Source organism: Uloborus diversus, chromosome 2 (assembly GCF_026930045.1).
Source record: "Uloborus diversus isolate 005 chromosome 2, Udiv.v.3.1, whole genome shotgun sequence".
NCBI classification, from domain to species: domain Eukaryota; kingdom Metazoa; phylum Arthropoda; class Arachnida; order Araneae; family Uloboridae; genus Uloborus; species Uloborus diversus.
The window spans coordinates 180,634,252-180,657,501 of NC_072732.1; the positions used below are offsets into that span (position 1 = coordinate 180,634,252).

General features: G+C 31.3%; 1 protein-coding gene across 1 annotated transcript in view; it reads right to left on the minus strand.

Annotated features, from left to right (window-relative positions):
- The window catches only part of LOC129217528 (transducin beta-like protein 3), an 81,660-nt gene that overhangs the window by 13,318 nt on the left and 45,092 nt on the right, over positions 1-23,250 (minus strand). Inside the window, exons 12-19 of the mRNA XM_054851843.1 lie at positions 19,161-19,365; positions 17,325-17,414; positions 16,717-16,785; positions 16,544-16,614; positions 12,671-12,827; positions 9,695-9,753; positions 9,431-9,534; positions 6,868-6,939 (exon numbers count right to left, since the gene is read on the minus strand). Of these exons, the coding sequence (XP_054707818.1) occupies positions 6,868-6,939; positions 9,431-9,534; positions 9,695-9,753; positions 12,671-12,827; positions 16,544-16,614; positions 16,717-16,785; positions 17,325-17,414; positions 19,161-19,365 (827 nt within the window). The remainder of the gene's footprint in view (positions 1-6,867; positions 6,940-9,430; positions 9,535-9,694; positions 9,754-12,670; positions 12,828-16,543; positions 16,615-16,716; positions 16,786-17,324; positions 17,415-19,160; positions 19,366-23,250) is intronic.

Below are 23,250 nucleotides of genomic sequence, written 5' to 3' on the forward strand. Positions count from 1 at the left end.
AGGGGAAATTTTTACATTGAAAAAGTATTCCTGTGAATATTTAAGGATTAATTGCTAACTGATAAAATATGCATCAATTTTATTCACAAAATATGATTTTTACTAACAAACGAGGTTCAATATGACCAACATCAAGGTACTTTCCGTGTACTACATACAATGCACATTATTTTCCACACATACGGGGCAGGGGGGGGGGATTAATTTCTCCTACATGTAATGTTATTCGAGTTTTCAAAGTTGAGATATCGAGAGCATGTCCTAGATACACAACACCATTAAGAAATCCCCATGGCGAAGAGTCACAAGGTGAAAAATGTTGCTACCACAGTGGCCATACCATAGGACAGGGCTGTCCAACTGCAAAGAGCCCACGTGCCAGAATTCCGGTCACTGATCACCTGGCGGGCCACAGTTTGAAAAAGTTGAACAATAACCTCTTACCCCTTATACAATAACAATTAATAGTTGAATTATTAATTATAAAACAATGAAACAGAAGGATTATAAAACAATTTGCTTACATTTCAATGGGAAAACTTGGAAAAGAGCGGGGATTGATGAGAGCAAGCTCTTTCTTTCTCGAAATCAACAAAGGCCGTAGAGTCAGTGAAGGGGTCTATTTTTAACCAATTGCAGGCAGCTTTTGCTTATCTGAAATGTTTCTCCTGCCCTCCCTGTCTCCTTCTGCCAATGCAAGGCAATACTATTTCTTGGAATTTGTTTGAACACCAGTGTGCAGGGTAGGACTGCTTGACCTTGACCTGTAGATGTCCTGTACCTTTTTTCTCCCAATACAATGAAAGGATTAAAAGAGCGATCAAGAGAAAATTTCGGGGACCCCAGCTTGACCAAGAATAGTAGTCTTGGATGCTTCTTGATACCATAAAATGTCGAAAAACGAAATATGCTGAATTATTAATTGGTGGGCCCCCAGTTGGACAGCCCTGCCATAGGAAATGAATGATTAATAAAACTGCTATTATATGGCTCCAAATACTCTGTCCATGGGTGCCACTCTAAAAATTGGCCAGGACTGAAAAGCGCGTGGCTCCATTTCGCGACACCAAAATGTTAACGCTTAATTTGTTTGATGTTTTAGACATATATAATGCTAATTTTTGATGCTGTAACTATCTAGTAAAACCAAATTGTAAGATTACGTAAAAATTAAAACCTAAATAAAAAAATAACATATCACTGTGCAAGATTTTTAGGAGGTAAAAGCAGAAAAAAAACTTAATAATAAAATACAATTAAAAAAACTTACTATTTGCTACTGCAGAAAAAAAGCTTCAGATTTTATAGTTCATGTTACATAAATAGTTCATATTTCATACAAAAAAATAGTAATTAAAAAAATTTAGGTATGAAATTCTTGGCTATATAAGATGCATTGTGATAAAAACTTTAACAAGATTTTCCAAATTAAGATAAGAATGGTTGAAATCAATAGATTGAGTGACTTATCTAATAATTTTTTGGAAAAAAAAACAGCTTATCTTTTTAACTTTAGCAGATGGGCAAGTTTCTTGTCCTCAGAAGAATAAGACCTTTTTTGAGAGTGAGAGATTCAAAAGTAAAGACTTGTTTCATTTATAAAAATCATTTTGAACATGGGAAAAAAAAATCCGATGGCCAAAATTTTTGAAAAGACAGAATTCCGTCCCTTGGACGGAAGTGTGGGAACCATGACTCTGTCAACGATATTAAAAGAGAAACTTCAAAAGCGGTATGAATCCATGAATCCGAATTTGAATCAAATGAAGATGTCCACCTTTCCTGAAGTAGAATCATCTCTATTCAAGTAGTTCCAGTAGTATTGAATTCGAAACCATGCCATTCTTATAAGTAGATATTTGCTGTTTGAGAAAGCAACGAATTTTGCTACATTACTGAACATAGAAAATTTCCACGCCAATGCTGGATGGCCGGAGAAGTTCAAGACCAGACACATCGTCTTCAGAACTCTTCACGGAGAAACTGTGCATATTGTGCTTACAAATATTTAAGTTCTGTAATTTTGTCTGTTATATGTACATTTTAATTAAAATATTCCAAGGTTTTTAATATTAAAATGTCGAAGACCGAAACTAGTGGTAAGTCGAACTTCCGATAAGTTAAAAGTTTTTGTCGGTCCTTTTAGATTCCAGTTATCGAAAACTGATTGTATATAACTACCCTGTGCAAGAATACAGAATCTTAAAAACAAACCTACCAACGTACCCCAGAAGAATAAAAAAAAAACATGCTTTGAAGTACTAAGAAAAAAAAAACACAGCTTCCTGTTTGAAGCAATATTTATATAGAAATGAAACAGTATCCATATGATCTTAGAAACGTATTCTAATAGAGTATTAATACTAGGATGTTACATTCTTCCATTACGCCACTTACTTTTTTTTATTTATTGATTTTTGTAAAAATGATATCAATCTTTTTTTTTTTTTTTTTCATTGATATGTTTTGGTAGAAAATAGTGTTGCTAAAATGATTTTTTAAAATATTATAATACTAGCAAAAATACCCGGCGTTGCCTGGGTTAGCAATAATTATGAGAAACAATCGTTACTTGCATTTGTTTTCTGTTTTAAGTGAAAGAACTTAAAACACCTTTTTGACGTGATTTAAAATCTAGCTTCTTCCTTACTCATAAAACTAAAGTAGCAGTAAGTAAAAAAAGCAAAATAGTATTCATTTAGAAACGAAAACTCAAAATTTAAGCGTTTACAAATGTGAAGAATTTCCGAAATATGAAATTAAACTTCACATGTTTAAAAAGATTTATCAGTTAATACTTTTTTTTTTTTTACATTGAGTCTTACCTTCTCTGTATGTCTATTGAAGAACGAACTGTTTAAAAAAATGTAGCCGCGCGCCCTTGATCCCCTTAAACTTGCTTCAGTTATTTTGGAAAATTTGAATTATTGTGGGTTCTTGGTGCGATTTAAAATATTACCGAATTTGCGGAAATCGTTTGGGGATACCTTGGATAATGCTCCCCCTCCTTACTTTGTAAAACGGTATGTTACTAATTTTTGTTAAAGAGATATTGTCGCCATATGCTAAAATACTTTTGGTCACCATAAAATGGCGCTAAACAATTTTATCCGTAATGTTTCCAAAATAAGTAGTAAAATTTGGCGTTGGTTTGAATTTGTGCACAAAGTCACATTAATGGAAGTTTTTGTGCTGTTTATGGATTTGCCTAATTTAGTTGCTGGATTATTTTACAGTAAAAAAAGTTTTTAAAGATTTTTTGATTGGCGATATTTTGTTTACATTCTGAAAGCTGACAAACATTATTACATAGTCTTCGGCTTCAAAAACCGCGACAGTTGAAAAAACTGCCAAATGCATCCGCTACTGAAATCTTTTAACATAAATTTTTGCGAGGTTTCTGCTGTTAGATTGGATAATGATTAAGTGTCCAATCAGCACAAATAATTATAAAAAAAACCCAGTAATTACAATTGAAGTTCCGTTTAAATGAAAAATAATCAGCCAAATCTAGTTATTATTAGCCAATCTTGGGGAAAAAACGCTACTTTAAGATTTGACTTGAGAAAAGCCTCCAACAGTCAGACGAAACACAAAAATATTCAACAATTCTAGCTTTGAACTGGGAGTTGAGATGATACACTAAAAAATAAATTGTATTGAGGAAAGCCTTCGAACATGGAACAAAAAAAGCCCATAACTCGTTTTTCATACAACTTAGAACTTTCTAACAGATGCCAACTTCAGCAGAAAAATAAGCGCTTTCGATGGACACATAATTTTAATACGTGCACGTATTTTTTAATTGTCATATTGGGGCATTTATGCGAAAATTTGGACAAATTAGAATAAAAAAGGAACTATCAATCGGATTTTTATCGAAGTGGTCTACAAACCTCCCCAGTACCAAAAAGAACAAACGGTGAAATTTTCAGCCAAATCTGCCGGGTAGTTTCTGAGATCTTAGGGAACAAATTTACCAAAGTCCATTTTTATATATATAGACTAGCAAAAATACCCAGTGTTGCCTGGGTCAGTAATAATTATGAGAAACAATCGTTACTTGCCCTTGGTTTCTGTTTTAAGCGAAAGAATTTAAAACAAACCTTTTTGACGTGATTAAAAATCGAGCTTCTTCCTTACTCATTAAACTAAAATAGCAATAAGTATATAGAACAAAATAGCATTCAATTAGAAACGAAAGCACGACATTTAGGCATATACAAAATTGAAGATTTTCCGAAATATGAAATTAAACTTTACATGTTTAAAAAGATTTATCTGTTAGTACTTTTTTTTAAATCTAAAACCTTCTCTGTATGGCTGTTGATGTACGAACTGTTTTAAAAAATGTAGCCGCCCGTGTTACCCTTACACTTGCTTTAGTTATTTAGGGAAATTTCAATTTTTGTGGACACTTGGTGCGGTTTAAAATCTTACCAAATTTGGAGAATCATTTTGGGACACTTTCGATAATACTCCCCCTTCTTACTAATTTTTATTATAGAAATATTGTTGCCAGATGCTGAGATACTTTTGGTCAAAATAAAATGGCGCTAAACGTTTTCATCCGAAATGTTTCCAAAGTAGTAAAATTTGGCGATTGTTTGAAATCGTGCAAAAAGAAAAATTAATGGAAGTTTTTGTGCGGTTTATGGATTTGCCTAATTTAGTTGTTGAATCATTTTACAGTATTTTTTTTTTTTTAAGTATCTTTGATTGGCGATATTTTGTTTATATGGTGAAAGCTGAGAAACATCATTCGCAACTCCAGCGATCGAATACGCTACCTTGCGGTGATTTACAAAACTGCCGAAAAAACTAAAACATTGCCACATTGTGTTCCACGTGTATCTGTTGATGTAAACACAGGCAGTTTGTTCTGAGTATTTATTAACGCAATCGATGTGTCTTAGATTGCTTTCAGCTACAGAAATTGTTTCGTCCCTTAGTAGTATTCTCGAGCTTAAAATAATGTTAGTTTTCCTTATTTCCTTCTAAAACGTGAATTGATTGAGAAATGGTAAAAGCGTTAACACACGAAAACTCTGGATTAACAAACTTGGATAACGTTATACCAGGTAAAAATTTTTATTGTTTTGTGTGAATTTGTAAGAATATAGGGGTTTTTTTTTTAAGCTTAAATTAATTTAACTAACCATATTTTGCAGCAGCATTTAGTTGGAATTGACAGTATGCAAAATATTTTCTTGAATATATTATCGTAGAACAAAATGAAAAATGTTTAACCGAAAAAGAATTTATTTTATTGCTTTTATTCTCAGCTGAAAGGTTTCGCCAAATTTGTTTAGGGTTATAGTTTTAGTATTGTGCGAGCAAAGTAACCCTTGGCGAGATTCCGCATGTTTACCATTCAACCATTTTTAATTTTTTTCATGAGTGGAATAAAATGGTAGAAAGATTAACAGAATTCGATAAGTAAAAAGAAATAATAGTAGATCAACTGAAAAGAAAACTACCACCATATTTCCGTGAGAATTTGTTGATGATTTGCATAGCATGACATAATTAAATCATAACTCAGAAATTAGAAACATCGAAACAGAAAATTTTTAAATTAACCGATTCGGGAATTTGAGAGAAATAACTCAGCTACAAATGCAAAACAATAAGCGCTAGCCAAGCAAGGCGAAGAAGTATCATCTTTTTTTGATATTAATTCGTAATGTCATAATAAATTTTCTAGCATTAACTGTTATTCTCGTTAGGCCACAATTATTATTTAGTTTTACCAAGAATCGATAAATATCGAATTCAACATCGTGGAAATGGCTGCTTAGAACTACGAAGTTTGCAATAATATTTGACGTTTAGTAATGCTTCTTGAATTTTCATTTCTTACACGAGCCAGAAAATCAACAATACTTTGAAAATTAATTTAAAAAGAATAAAGCGAAAAAATCATGCATACGAACAAAATTTACAGGCTTATTAGCATTTTCTTCGTTACCACGTGCGTTTGTTTTACCTTTTCGTCCGCCATTAGAAAGTGGCTACAGTGCCCCCTATAGTTCGTTGGAGTTGCGAATTACGCAGTCTTTGGACTCAAAAACAGCGACAGTGGAAAAAACTGCCAAATGTGTCAGCTACTGAAATCTTTCTGAAAAAGTTCTGGCGATATTTCTGCTGGTTAGTTGAATATAGTGAGCAAGTGTCCACTATAATAATAATAATAAACTATTAATTACATAAGTTCCGTTTAAAAGTAAAATGATCAGCCAAATCCATTTATTTTTAGCTAATCTTGTGGAAAAACGTTACTTTAAGATTTGATTTGAGAAAAGCCTCAAAAAGTCAGACGAAACGCAAAAATATTCAACAATACAACAATTCTTGGGAGTTGAGATGACACACTAAATAATGACTTGGGTTGATGAAAGCCTTCGAACCGGGAACAAAAAAGCTCATAACTCGTTTTTTATACAACTTAGAAACTTCGAACAGATGCTATCTTCAGCAGAAAAATTGGCGCTTTCGATGCACATATAATGTTAATATGTGCACGTTTTTCCACCCCCATATTGGGGCATTTATGCGAAAATTGGGACTAAAATTGGAATAAAAAGGGAACTATCAATCGGATTTTTTTCGAATTGGTCTATAAACCTTCCCAGTACCAAACAGAACAAACGGTGAAAGTTTCAGCCAAATCTGCCGGGTAGTTTCTGAGATCTTAGGGAACAAATTTACCAAACTCCATTTTTATATATATAGATATAAACTGATACGTAAATACCTCATATTAATTTACAATAAACTGCTTCTTTTCCTTTTTTTTTCTTTAAATTAATCCTAAAACATTATTTAGGATTTGAACAGAATTTTTCAGTAAACAAAAGTAAATACCTCTTTGGTCAGATCGCATGTTTGAAAAAATTTCTTCAAAAGCACATTCACCCTTCATTTGAAGCAAAATTTCTAGAGAAAAAATTGAAAAATTGAATTAGCATATAAAATTACAATGTAACAAATGTTTTCAACAAATGGGGGGAGGGAGGAAGAATTAATGAGTAAGTGAGAATAAAGAAATCAAATAAACACGGCATTAAGTACTAAGCGAAACAATTCTGAATCATCTCTATATATAAGATTATCTGCTCCTAATGAAATATCATCACATCCAATTAATAATCCATAAAAGATTTGCAAGTTGTTTGCATTGTAAGTGTCAAAACTATTGAACTTCTAGGTCATAACATCAGGAATCATCCATTATTTAATTTAGGAGTAACTTTCTCAGAAAAAGACAGTAACATATGAATAAACAATACATAAATAATAACTTAAAACAATAAATCATGTGAATTTTTAAGTCTTCAAATTATGTTTTTCTCAATCACAAATTGAGATAGGACTATACTCGTTGGGGTTTCTTGTTTCTACAAATGGATTGGAATAGAAATGGCCAAGAAATTTACCCATCATATTATGACTGGTAATTTCCCAGAACAGGTAATACAAGACATATCCGTAAAAAAAGAAATGGTGATTAGGATGCGGTAATCAAGGAAAAGATTGTATGGCCGATATCCACCAGTACACTTATCATAAAGATTGTTCAAGACTATAAGGTTGTGTATTTTTATTTATTACCACTCTTAAATGATAGGTATTAGTATGATTAAGGTAAAAAAACAACATAAATAAAGCACAAATATTGGAGAAAAATACAGCATATAGCTATTTCAAGGCTACAATGGAGCCTCTTCATCAGTGCAAAAAGCTCACCAACACAACCAGAAGTTGCGAGAGAACTGACAACAACCAAGTGTACACTGGCATTTATACCAAAGAGGGCCAACCAATAAGAATACAGGAATAAGACATCAAACAACCAATCAGCGAACAGCATGTACACTCTGGGCTCAAAGCAGGGGGAGAGACAACCAATCAGGAGCCAGGAGACAAAAAGAGTGCGAGACACCGAAGAAACAGGAAAGGCAATTATAGAAATTGTTTCCAAATATCATGAAAAAATGGAGTGCTGGAAAAATCATTGACAAGAGAATGAGAATTTTTCCAAATATAGTAAGCTTCCCAGAATCATCTGCAAAGATTATTTGTAAATGTTCTTCGGTTTATGACCTTGATTTCTGGGAATCATCTGCAAAGATTATTTGTAAATGTTCTTCGGTTTATGACCTTGATTTCTGGGAAGCTTACTATATTTGGAACAATTCTCATTCTCTTGTCAATGATTTTTCCAGTACTCCATTTTTTCATGATATTTGGAAGCAATTTCTATAATTGCCTTTCCTGTTTCTTTGGTGTCTCTCCCCCTGCTTTGAGCCCAGAGTGTACATGCTGTTCGCTGATTGGTTGTTTGATGTCTTATTCCTGTATTCTTATTGGTTGGCCCTCTTTGGTATAAATACCGGTGTCCACTTGGTTGTTGTCAGTTCTCTTGCAACGTCTGGTTATGTTGGTGAGCTTTTTGCACTGATGAAGAGGCTCCATTGTAGCCTTGAAATAGCTATATGCTGTATTTTTCTCCAATATTTGTGCTTTATTTATGTTGTTTTTTCACCTTAATCATATTGTAGCACAAAGCTTATATGATTATTTTTCATAGGTATTAGTAACCTGGAAAAATTTATATTTAGATGAGGGTTTACTGTTAAAGTTAAACTATATAGGTGTTTTTTTTCTGAAAAACAATAATTTTACACACAAAAAAACATATTTTCAGTGCAAAAGCCTGCTTGAGTTAAGCCTTGAAAAAAATATGAACAAAATCAAACCACAGGCGATTTGTAAATATGGTGACGAAAATTTCACTCTAAATAAATGTTAAAAGTAACTGAGCAATATCAACTTCGGTCAAGTATGGATAATAAGCAATTTGTGATTGTTTAATGATTAATATGAATCAATATCTGCAATAAAAACAGATTCTGCAATAAAATAACTGATATTTTAATAAGATAAAAATACTAGCTTACTTGTAGTGGGATTGACAATGATTTATGGGAACTACAAGTTAAAGACAACAAAAATATTCATAATCTTTACAGAAAAAGAGAGGAAAAAATAAAAGCATAAAAAATAAAATCATAACTCAGTAAAACTTCCTCTAAACACATTAGCCTTACTCAAATGACCACAACTTTTAATAGATTAGATTGAAAGGAAGTTTTCCCTACGGATTCAGTATGAATATATCCTTTATTAAACTTGTGACTCCAACCTGTACACAATTCCATCTAAAATAGAACACATTTATTTCTCCCCTTCACATGGCAATATTTTAAATTGAGAGATTCGAACAAAAAACTGCCTTACAGCTTGTATCTTCTAAAAGCATAAAAAGTCAAACTTGAAAAGAATTATTTACTAATTTATTTTGTATTTATAATACACTGAGAGCCAACAAAAAACAAGTGAAAGAAATAGTTATATTCTTTCTTACCTTCAATAATAGTATAAGCAAGGTGAGGTTTTTCTAGTGTAATCGCATAACTTAAAGCTTTAGACCAATTTTCTTCTTTGACATAATTTAACAGATTTTGCTCCCTAAAAATTAACAATATGCATTACTCAACTTTGAAAAGTTGACTTAAAATATGCTATACACATCATACAATATTATGAAAGAGTAAACATAAATGCAACAAACATTATAAACCTTTCTTCAATTAGCACTTGGAAAGTAATAACAAAAAGCATAACTTACTGCATGATAAATTCTTCCGACTGCGCAACTGTTTTTTCTTTTTCAATTTCTGTTGTATCCTGAATAAATAAATTATATATATTCTTATTATTTATCCTTACAAAAAATAAACTACTGTTGGTACGTAAAATTCAACTTTTGTGACTTTAATGAGAATAAAAGCATTTATTTAGCTAGTGTTCCCGCTAGGCCGTTTTTGAAGGGCGAAGCACCCTGCCCTTTTCCATATCAGCTGAATACGCCCTGCCCTTCTTTTAGATCGCGAAATGCGCCCTGCCCTTTTCAAAAATAAGAAATTGCACCCTGTGTTTTTAAAAAGATGCCTCAACCATCTTTTCAACCTGCCGCAATACCCAGGCAATTTTTTTTGTCCAGGGATCCTCTGCAAAAACGCCCATGTCTTATCCTTGTTCTCAGAATTTCACCCTGAAAACGGCCCCACAAACAAAAAGGGAAGCAAATACCTAGGCAAAGAGGGGATGAGATTCTCAGAATTCAAACAGGCTTATCAGTAGGAAACAAAGGCATGTTCTTCCTTCTACTGAGGGGGTTTTTTGAAAGGTTGTGGGAAGGAGTAGGGTCCTTTAGGAAAGGAGTTATCTTTGTTTCATTCCTTCCCATCCTTGATCTTCTGAGAATCAACAATGAGAGGGGGAATAGGACAGTTTCCTAAAATTTCAGCCCTTTGTGTCTGTTTTTTATTTGCAGGTGGAAATTAGGCTTAGCTAATTTTAGTGCATTGCTAGTGATTGTGTAGCAATCTTTTCACATCTGTTTCTGGAAAGTTAACTTTCTGATTGTTTCCTAAGAAGAATAAAGAACAAAGCTTACTGGGCTTAAATGCAAAGGTATTTTTTTAATATCTTAGATTTTTAACCCCCATCCTCAGCCCCCCCCCTAAAAAATCGTTTGAAATGGAAACATATCGCATTGACTGGGCATTCATTCTATTCTTTTTTTTCTTTTTGCTAAGTATTTTTATTATCTTTGTATATGTGTGATTCATATAACAGATTATTAAAAACACTTATTGAGATAATAAAAAGCATACTTTTGACATACTTGTGCTTTTTTCTAACTAAAATGATCTTGCACTGTTTCTTTTTCTTTTATAAATATTATACAATTGATTTAGAAAAAATCAAATTTAAAATACCGATATATTAAATTTTCACAAAAATTGTCTGAAATAAAAATCTTAGCTTGGCCCAAGCTGCTTATGCATTGCATTTAGGAGCGCATACATCTGCCAGCACATTTGTGTTATGAATTTGAACAACTCCAAGACTAGGAAATAGAGCTTAAATAAACAGTTTTGCAACTTGCTACCACTGCATTTTTGAAACACTGCACACACTATTTTAAGTTAATTATTCTATTTGAAGTGTAATATGTTTAAAAGGAGAATTTACACTCATCATAATTGTGATGTCTACTAAAATACTCAATGGCACTATGTACATTACTAGGCAGTTTCTTTGGGAGGAAGGGGAGATCAGTAATATATTAAATACTTTTCTTAAATTGAAATTCAAAGATTTTGAAATGCCAAGAATTTTTTTTTCTCTTATAGGTAGTTAAAATTATGGCCTGAAAAAATGTTGAAAAACACCCAAAGTCAAGTTTTAGCATTAGCTAAATGTTCCTATGAAGTATGGAAAATGTGTTAACTTCGTTCGCATTTGTGTGTGGGGGGAGAGGGGGGGGGGGTGAGCTAACCCTATTCTGAAGACAAGTGCATTTTCTGCATGAAATCATATTTAATACTAAAGTCAGTGGTGATGGCGATCGAGGGGGGGAGGGGTCATGGTGCAGACTAGACTTTTTGAATTTTTGCAAGGTGGTTGAGTGTTATTTCTCCTCTTAATTTTTTTTTTTGGGGGGGGGGAGCGCTCAGTACTTTTTGAGTGGTGCATCATTTGTCTTGAGTGGAGGGACACTGAGTTGAAATAGTGCCCTTTTTTTAAAAAAAGTGCCCCTTTCAAAGGCCAGCACCCTACCCCTTTTTTTTTTCCTAGAGTGAACACTACATTTATCATTTATCAAATGAAAAAAAAACCAAAGACAAATTTTGTACTGTAAATACAAAAACTGTACACTGTAAGATACAAAGCAAAACACATAAATAATGTCTTTTTTTTAAACATATTAAGAAGAGAAGTTTTATTTTTTATTGTTCTGAGACTACAAAAACTCGATAACTAATTATTCTCAATACTCAAGGAAAAGTATCACTAGAATGTTCGGAAAATAAGGATTTTCCATTTTCAACTTTTCTCATATCCAGAATTAATAATGATTAAATGAATGAGTGAACAATTAAACAAGTGAAAGCAAAAATAGAAACACTATATGATTTAATAAATATTAATACAAAATTATTCTCAACTAAAATGTTTACCTTCTTGGGTAGTTACACACTTAAGTTTGCAAAAATTATCTAATTTAGATAATTCCAGTATGATTTATGGATAGAAAGATGCCAATATGATGTAGTATGGCCAGTATGAAGCAATGCAAATTCATATTAGCTCAGGTTCTATCTCGGTTTCTTGTTTGTTAGACAAGGCTTTACAGACAAGTCACACAATTTCTTTTATGACTGTATAATGCATGCTCTCCACAGGGTTGTTTGTTTTTTTTCCACCCCAGAAAAGACATGCAAAAAAAATGGAAAAAATCTCCCCGGACAAAATACTATTTTGTCCATTTTGACAACTTTTTTTCAGTGCATTAATATTTCCAAATTAAAAATGCTGAACTTAACAATAATAAACAATTAGTTTGATTTGATTTGTTTAACGAACATTTTAAAATCAAAATAACTCACATACATTAGTGTATAATACATAATTTATGAGATACTTTAAATGAAAAAGGGAAAAAATATTATAAATTCTGCTTAAAACTAAATATTAAAAGCATTAGAAAAATGAAATATGATTGTTAAATAATAACCATAACAACAAAACTTACCTCCCATATAATAATGTTTGAATCAGCACCACCAGAAACAATGTAATTTTCACTTGATGATGACGCTAAAGTCCAAACTTTATCAGTGTGTTCAGATAATGTTTTGATGCACATGTTATTTTTTATATCCCACAACTTAATATTTCCATCAGATGCACTAAAAACCAGTTAATATTGATAACACAGTCTTAACTTAATGATAAAAAAATAATAATATAATCACTCCACACATACACTTTAACAATGACCAATGGCTTTAAGACAAATTAATGAAACAATCTTTCAAAGTTTTCTGTGCAAGGTATGTTTGCAGGAGCCAATCCAGGATTTTTTTCTCGCTACCTATTTTTGTGACAGTATTGCATCATTCTATTTTTGCGAAAGTTTTTTTTTTTTTTATCATCATTGTTTTTGTGAACTTTTAGAGGCATCCTATTTTTTGTAAAAGAGAAGTAGAACAAGTGAAATTTTTTAGCAGGTTTCGTTTTTTGGGGAGGGGGGCATAGATCTTTAAAAGGGATAGATAGGCCTTTCTCCTACAGCGCAGCGTATTTCGCCCGGAGAAAGTGGGGTCATCATGATTCTTCCGAGAATCACGTGATCAAGGGACATCGTGTCTCCCTCTTCTCGGGCAGCAGTGATATAACAATGCGAAGCGTCGTTAAAAGTCTAGGATTGTCTGAAGGTTTTCATTATACTTATGTGAGAAATCTCTGTATGTGTGAATCTGAGATTTTCTAGCGAAAGAGGGTTTGATGAATTTTATTAAAAAATAAAGACATAGTGAGTAACAGAAATCTTTCTTTCTGCTAAAGGCAAAAAAAGTCCCCATGCAGAGTCAAAATTAAGAATATTTTAAGCAATTTACTATAGATGCCGAGCATTATATTAAATCACTAAAAACAAGCGATGGAAAATTAGTTATAGTATGTCCGCGAAAAACTGGATTTTTAGGTTTCCTAATTTCTATGAAAAGTGTGCTGGGAACATATGAAAAGTATGTAGGTGCCCGAATTCCAGTTCTAAACTGCGTAATGACTTATAAGCTTACTCAGGATCACCTTGAAACTTTTTTTAATGCGATCAGGATGTGAGGGGGGATTCAACAATAATCGTCGGATAATTTCGAAGTGCGAAAAAAAGATTATTCATTCATACGGAAATTAAAGAGTCCAGTTCTTCAAATTGCGCTGATTTTGACAACCTTCAAATGCTACGATTAAATAGGAAGCGTAACAAAAATGCTTTGAAAGAAAACCTTTTCTTCCGATTCCTTTGACGACGATTTGGAAAATTCAGAAATCATCTCAATTAACATGACGCAGTATATTGATGATGTTTCTGACTACGCTGGATTTTTTGTCCGACAAGTGCACTCTGTGCGACGACTGCAACACAGTCTTAACTACAACAAATCAAAAAATAGACCTAATAAAATTTAAGAATTTTGGGACACATTCAAGTATGATAACTTATTGCAAGATTGCAGCCATTGAAATATGCATATTTGTGAAGAACAACTGAGCGAGAATGTGAAAAAGTTTTGGGAGTAAAACACAAAAATATAATGCTACTTATAAGACCACAAGAGTTATGCGAAAAATTTTGAATTCCGTTTTTCTAAGTTTAAATAAGCATATGTTGGAAACAGAAGCAGCAGATTTTCTCGTTAAAAAGTTTATAAAATTAATCGTTACTAACTATTTAAGCGTTAGAATGTATCGTGCAGTCAATTCAAACAAGGAAAATAATTCACAAAGGCCAATAAGTAGGAAAGTAACAAAATTAATATTGTTAAGGGACAATAATCACTAGTTTTCTTCACCCTCGAGTTTAAATTGTCAAAATTATCATAGTCAGTGGGACGAAAAAAAAGAAGAAAAGAAAAATTGGGGAGGGTGCGGAAGTCAAATGACCATTCATGTAGTTTATAATTGCAAATAATTTATTTTCTGAGTACTTAAAAAAAAAAAAACACTGAAGTTGCTTAAAAATTAGGAACAAACCAAAATTATTGGTTTGGCTAATATAGTGTTGGCGTGAAACGCATGCGAATATTAGAATATTATTTAATTGAGTTGATATTCGATACTATTTACATTTGTATTTCTAATTGGTTTATGGTTTTAGATCGGGTTTTATGTTAAATTGTTGCACTGGCTTCAAAAGTTGTGGGAAAAAGCACGCATTGAAACTATTTATCTGTATTTGAAAAATTTGATTGAAATAAAAGAAAATTTATAAGATCAATTTTTGTTTAAGATTTTTGAAGACGTCTTTTTCTACTCAGTATTTAAAGCACTTGAAAAAAAGTTTAAATAGCTTGTGCGCCTGCTTCAAAAGTTATGATGGGAAAATATCTAATGGACCATTCCATGAAAAAGCTGTCATTTTCTCCCGCATTTTATTAAAAAGTAATAACTTAAAAAGGTAACAAAGAACATTTCTTGCAAAAGTACAACAAATACATTTGCGATTTCTTAATGAAAAAAAAAAGTTACCTTTTTTAATTATTACTTTTAGTGAAAAATATGAGATGTTACGTGAGGGACAGAGTATTCCGTTTTTCTTTAATAATGGGTAAAATGCTTTAATTTAACCCATGCTTAAAGCATTTAACCCATGGGTTAAATGCTTTAATTTCCCTAAATTGTGCAAATGATCGTGGCGCAAAGTGATTGTCTTCGATAAGGGAAACAGTTTCTTGTGAGGGGAGTCCCTTGATCACGTGATGTCCAACGGGGGATGTTGACGCGCGCTCTGAGGAGAAAAGTGGGGAGAAGGCACATCTATTCTATTTTTCTATTTTAAGATCTATGGAGGGGGGAGGGAGCTAAAAACCTAAGAAGTACCAAAAATACAATCGTAATTTCAGCTTAATGGGCTATGTACTGTGTACAATATTGGAAATTATGAGAAAAACGGTTCCCCAAAACATGTTAAAAGATTGTCATAATATTGCATAAATACACTTTGGCGAGAAACAGCTAAAAATTAGTTAAAATACCACAAAAAGGTAGCTTTTTAAGCGATTATTACCTGCTTAGAATTTTATTTTATGAGTAAATTTTGTTTTAAACAGAGAAACAAATTTTATATTTTAAAATGTGAATTTTTGTGAAATTTTCGATATTTTTGTGAAACTACTGATTTTATTACTTGATTTTTGTGAAAGTACCGATTTCAAAACAAGATTTTTGTGAAGGTACCGAAAAACGGTAGCAAAATCAGCCTGTAATGGGCCCTGGTTTGCAGGGCATATCGAAAATAGGCACTTACATCTAAAATAGCAAAAATAATTAACATCCACCCCAGTAATGCTTGAATTTTAAAAGAATGTTTGAATATTTTATTACTAGTACTTTGAGAAATGCTGCATTAATATTTTTAATTACATTTTGAAGTTGATAAATGTTATTTTAAAAGTTTTAATTTCTACTCCAAATAAACCATATAATTTATCATTTAAACTATACTATCAGAGGGGGGGGGGGGACAAGAGGTTCGACAAGAAAAGATGACATTAAAAAGGGTTCAACTTATCACAAAAAAATTAAGAAACACTGGTCTAGAAAAACATTGAATACGATGTTATTCCTTTAAGTTTCATCAACAGAATTAATTTATAGAGCCAAATTTTGACAGCCTTCATGTTCTCCACATAAACATTTTTTATAATATATTTTCTTTTCCTCTTTTTAAAAAAGATTTCTTAATGCATATATCAACACAATCAACTTTAATAAACAATAATAGTAATAACAATGACACAAATAACCTTGTTAAGATTTGAGAGAATAGTTAAAATATTTACTATAGCTTTCATTAATGTATATGTACAAGATTATTAACAGTAAGAAAAAAAACATATACCTTGAAATTAGCTGTGTTCCTCGAGTTAAAAACATAATTTGAAGAACAGAAGCTTCATGGCCTTCAAAGACCTAAAAACCATATGTACTTGGTAAGAACTTGAGCTGAATACATTTTAATAACAACAAAAATGTTAATCATAAAATGTACTCATTGAATGAAAAATTACTTACTTTTAAGCAAGAAAAATCACTCAAGGACCATATTCTAATAGTTTCATCTCCAGATGAAGTGGCTACTGCCTGGAAAAATACACCATTAAATTTATTTCAACAAGATCAACAAAATATATTTTTTAAACTAATAAACCTTAATATCTACACAAAAGAAAATGGTTCTAAAATACAAAGCAAAAACATTTGTCTCATTTTAAAAAAAGGAGAAAGAAGCAAAAAATATTTGGAGAAACTTTTTTTTTTTTAATTTTTGGATTGTGTTCTATTTCCAAAAGGTAAAATGTAAAGGAAAGTTTAAAAGTTATTACTTTTTTAACATGAACTTTTTTAGCAAATTTACTTTTAAGTTTTGTATCTTAGTTCATTTTTAATAAGGAAAAATGAAAAACATTTTTATACAATGACCTATAGTAATATTTTGCCTAAAATTTACTAATATTATTTAGATTTAAAAATATTTCTAAGTAAAAAAAAATCTAGGGTTATGTCCTTCAGTGGTTAGAGCACTTTTCAGATGGATGCTGAAAAGATTTTAGAATCAGTTCAGAGAATTATTGTACTTGACTTTCCAAAACTAAGATGAAAAGATCTAAATAATAACTTACTAGATCTACTGGAGAGAAATTTACACACCATACTCCTTTCTTATGTCCCCTTAGAGTAGCAACAAGTGATAAATCTGAAACATCCCAAATCTGGAAAACAAACACAAGGTGTAGACAGCTTTCACATAATTTAAAATTACTGGGTAAAAATTATTTTGGAAAATAGCACAGGCTTTTACCAAAAAAAAAAAAAAAATGGAGACAGAGTGACCAATTATTAATTATAAAAGGATGGCCCCTGCACGGTGTGGCAAGCGTGGATACAAGAGGGTTGATGATCTCTCCCTTTAAGCAACCGAAGTTAGCCTAAAGCTGCATTTTGGGGATTTAGTATTTCGGGAAAATGGTTCCAGACCTCCGTTTTTGCTTCAAAATTACTTATGATTATTATACACCCCTTCTTTCCAAAAATGACCCACTATAAGAACAGGAACTAGATCCAACCCAAAGCATGGGCTGGATAGTCTAAGAGCAATAGGGGCCCAGCAAAGAAGAGATGAGATGAAAAAAATGAGATACAAATCTTTTTTTTTTTTTTTACATCTATATGTCAAAACTTGATACTGACTTGCAGTATGATTTGGCAAAAGGGCCCTGTAATAATTGTATGGGCAGTGTTAGAATTAAGAATTCAATTCTAGGCACCATGATGACACCCAGTATAAGTTTCTAGGTGCAAAAATGAACAACTCAAGTGCCATTATGTATCCAAATATACAAACATATTTATTAAATAGAAACCCTGCATGTTGCAGCTAGCATATTCAAAAAGATGTGGCAAAGATACAAAAGTAAATGATTTTTTAAAGAAAAAGCGAGCATTTTCTTTAAAAAGCAGTGAATTTTGAACTTCAAGAAATAGAGGTTTTACGTATGAAGTATTCAAGAAAAGCATGAGAAATTAATCGCGATCGCTGGGAAGTTTAAAAAATGTGAGATATGCAGCCATTCAAGATACAAAGGTTTTGAGACAGACAGGTTCGACTATATTACTTCTTGAAAAAGTCTCGAATAGGGAATTGCTTGCTCAAAGAGTCTTGGTAACGTTTTGTAACCCCTTTTTCAAATTAATTAACACATAATGATCCCCACTTAGACTTTTAAAGTGCCTATTATTCTCTGGTCTAAGGGTTGCATTTTGGCTACTGGGTTAACTAGCAGAAACATTATCTTGACATTAGACCTTCAGATGGAACCTTCTCACTGTGTCCTCCCAACATTGTCCACTAAAAGAATAATTTAAGAAACTTTCTGTTTTGCCTTTTTATGTTGCTTAATTTCAGGGTTGGGTTTTTAACATCAAAAACTAGTCGAAAACATCAAAAACCAGCCGAAAACTCAAATACTGACACCATTATCAAATACAGTAATTATTGATGATTTTCATAAACATATAAGTTTTCTTGATGCTGAAGAATTATTTAACTATAATTTACACACCACATCAATAGAATTAATTCTAGATTAAATTAAAAAGTTAAATTGAAATAAATGTACAAGTTTTCCTTCAAATTAATTTCTTATGCTGAGAGAATAGTTACACATATCGAAACTGTTACATCCAGTTTTCCAGGTAGTTCTGTTTAAATTTTTCAAAAATTAAAACAATTACTTACAAGTAGTTTTATCAATCTAAAAACCCTTCTGTGTCAAGATTTATGAATATTAAAGGATTAATAGTGTTTGTTTACTTTTGGATTTTTATTCTAAGTTGGCTTTTTTTTTATTTTTTCACTTTAAAGTCACAAGGCAGTATGAAACAAAAGTTAAGATTCCTAGATCATAACCTTTTTTAAAAATTGAGTAACACAAAATAAGAACAGATTTTTAACTCACTTTGGCTGTATGATCTTGCGAACCAGTTGCAATTAATTTATCATTTTCTGATATATCAATGGAATTAATATTCTTATCGTGAGCTTTTACAGTCAAATATGGTGCCAATAATAACTTTAATGCAACTGAAGGTTTACGCTTAGGAACTTCCCACAACTTGAGAGTAGTATCTTCAGAACCAGTTGCAAAAAATCTCCCTTTTCCTCTAAAATGTATAGAGCAGATCATATGTTGAAATAAATGCTTCAAATTAAAAGATTAATAACACACTAATTTTGAATACCACAAAGATTCAACTAAGAGCATTAGAGCAACCACCACTAACTGAAGATAATGAACAACCCTCGAGTCACTTTTAGTAAATCATGCAGAATGGCTCAATGTATTCTTACATAGGATTTACAAACATTATACCCAGGGTTCGCCGATATATATCATGATATATATCACAATATATATCCGATATTTATTTTGAAAATATGATATTTTGATATTTATTTTTTCAACTACGGTATATATTTTCAATACAAAAATTATACTAATCATTGTAATATTGTTCATTTATTATTAAAAAAATAAAACAAAAAGTTATGTACTACATTTTTATGATGTATTAAAATAGCATTAATATAATAAAGTAACAAAATATTCCTTTTTTTTTATATATATTCATAAAATTATTAGTAATGTAACAATTTTAATTCATATTAAAAGTGCTTAGTTAAATATTAAACGTTGATCAGAAAAAAAGAAAATCTCTTATGACTGTGCACCGATATTTTTTTTATTTCAGAATCACATAACTGTGTAAAACTAGCTAACAGAAGAAAGATGAGTAAAAAGTAATTCCATTAAAATTGATAAAAATGTTAAATGAAATATTAAATATAAATTTTAAAAGAAACCTTAGTTTTAAATCTGATTTTTTAGTGACAATATAAGAAAAGAAAGAGTGATTTGAGGATGCATTTACCATTTTGAAGACTTAAGTTAGTGCTGATTGAAAATATCGGATATATATCAAAATATCCGATATATATCAAAATATCGGATATTTTCGATATTTTCAAAAATATCATGATATTTTCGAACCCTGATTATACCATTCGTTATGTAGAATTGAGCAATACATAGGTGCTATGTAATTAGTATCCTGTAGTCATGTGACGGTCACTCTAATACTTAATCAACAATCTCCACAGTTTACATATATTTATTTATTTGAAAAGCACACATACTACCAGATAGAGCATGACTTCAATCTACTGGCCTTGTTATGCTTGATTGATGTAGCACTTGTAATAAGCAAAATCTATATAAATTTTGCTTTCAATAAATGTGCAATACTTAATACATTATTTTTATTATATAAGAAAAAGAAAATGTAGAAGAAATAGAAAACATAGGCTATTGAACAAATATTGATGCAGACATGCTTGGCTCTCCCTGACATTTCATTTTGTATCAGTCATACAATATGGTTCTTATTGCTCTGAATAGTTTCACTAAGATGGGAGTTATCATCTATATAGTTAATAATGCTATTATCAATTATTCATGTATCAGAAACTTTCAAAAATGTAGGATTTCATGCTAATTTTCATTAAATGTTTATCCCAACAAAAAAATTTAGATGCAATAAAAAAATTTAGATGCAATATGTCGTGTACTCAGTGTGAGCTGATAAGAAGTGTGTAAAGGCATAGAGATATTTTTATTAAAAATGACTAATGAAGAAGTCTGATTGGGTTAGATAAATTCAAAATATATAGATCCATGGCAACATATTTAGGACACAAGACAACACTTACTCCCTATTTCTTCTCTTTCCAGTCTTTCTGTGGTTTTTAAACAATATCTATACGGTATTTAGACTACTTTACAAACTGCAATTTTTTTAAAATTTTGAATATCTTTAATGGATGTTAAATGCATCCACATGCAATATATATACAAAACATGCTTCATTTATTCTTATGGGAAAAATTTCTTATGTATGTCATAGGGCTGAGTGATGCATCGACTAAAACCGGTGTGCATCCTACATCGTTAAACCAGTTTAGGATTCTTCTCTAAATCGATGCACCGACACGTCCAGGGTTGCTGCCATTTTAATGTCTATTTTTTTCACACTAATGTTAATCAGGGTGTCAATCCAATCTGGTTTAACAATGAAGGTGAGTAGAGTTAGATCTTCATTTCTTCCAAAATATGTAAGAATTGCACGTGAGTCCTTCGTTATAGACGAAAGATAAGTTGATGAACTAGTAAGTTTATCATGTAGTCACTTGCCAAAAAAAAGCAAAATTTAATTAGCAAAGTAGCAACAAAGAATGCAACACGTATTTTGGTGTTACAAGAAGTGCAGTTCCTAGCACAGATGTCACACAAGTCGGTAACTTGTAGTGTCACTTACTCCCCCTCCCCCCCTCAAAAAAAATTATAAATGTTTTATGTAAATATGAAATTTATATAATTTTCAGAAAAAAATCAGTTCTATTTTTGTGGCATAAAATATTTGGAAGACAAATATAAACTGCGAATCCATTTTATGCAAAATTTTTCTTAGATGATATATGTAACCTACCCCTCCCCCTGCAATTATGGGTACTCTAATTTTGTAATATTTGTTAGATTAAATATAATTTAAGATATATTAGTGGAAATTTTCAGAATTAAAGTATTTATATTTCTTATAAACTGAAATCTTCTTGAGTTTCACACGGTGCAATATCCCCTCTCCCACTACTGATTACAATGAACCTTTTTTTAATGCAAGAATATGTGAGCTTTTGAATGGAATACATGACTTTGCATCCATTTACTTACATCTTTTTGCACTGAAAAAACAGGCTCATTGTAATTTCAAAACTTTTCTTAAATATTTTTCACTAACTTGCGCCTTTAGCACTACTTTATAAAAATTTCTTTCTGGTGCTGAAATCTGTTAATTCGTATTTGGCATTATATATAATTTTTATACCTTGTATATATTTTGTAAAACTAAAACAAGCAAGTTTAGTTTTAAAAAAACTTACATCGAGATGTAAGGTTAGCGATACATCTCGATGTAGTAATTCCTACATCACCCAGCCCTAGTATGTCACTGTAACTATTAGATATCTGTAAATCAAAAAACGTAGCCTATCTTTGCAATGCCTTCTCTATTCAAAGCACGATGGAAAAAGAGAATATCCCAAAAAAAAAAAAAATTTACAAGAAAAACTAAAAACGAGAAGGACTAAAAATTTACTTTTTGAAACAATACATCAACAGGCAAAATAACAATTATACTAAAAATCAAAAAATATATATACATACAAAAACAATTAAAATATACTAAACACAAAAATTATTGAAGAATACACCAAGCCACTGAAAGCTAATCTGAAACATTTGGTGCTTTCATTAAAAAAAAATTGAAATACAAAAGAGCTTTAATCAACATAGGATTTTCTTAGTAATGTTTTTTGTTTGAAACCTCACAAAAGAAATTAAAATCTCCAAGCTTGGATTTAGAGTTTCTTTCACTTTAAACTGTGATTAAAATTAGCTTACTTCTGCATAACTCACTGTGCAAGGGTTGCAATGAATATTCAGGTGAAGTATTCAATACTACTTGATATGGCAAACATATCAAAGAAAAAATTACAGTACAACCTTGTTTATCAGGACTAACTGGGATCAAAGGCAATCAAGATTGCATGGGTAATAAGCAAAGCAAATCTTTAAATAAGCACACTTACCACTCATTACCAAAAAAAAAAGGGCAGTAAAATCAAATCAAATTGTTTAAAGACATTACCACTAGAATTAGGGGAAGCTAACTTTTTTTTTGTAACTGCGCCTCTGTATTCTCATAAAAAGCTTAATCCTTTCTTGACTTTTCCTAAATTATTGTGCTATGTAGTTTTATAAAGTTTTCGAGAAAATTGTAATTTTTTTAAAGACCAAACTAAAGGGTTATACCTAAAACTGTGGGCAAATTCCATTTTTTCCCTTTTGAGAAAAAAAATGAAATGCAAATATATTTGCTGATGCTGAAACACAGCAAAAACTCAAAAAGGCCTCTTAGAACATAGCATTGCAA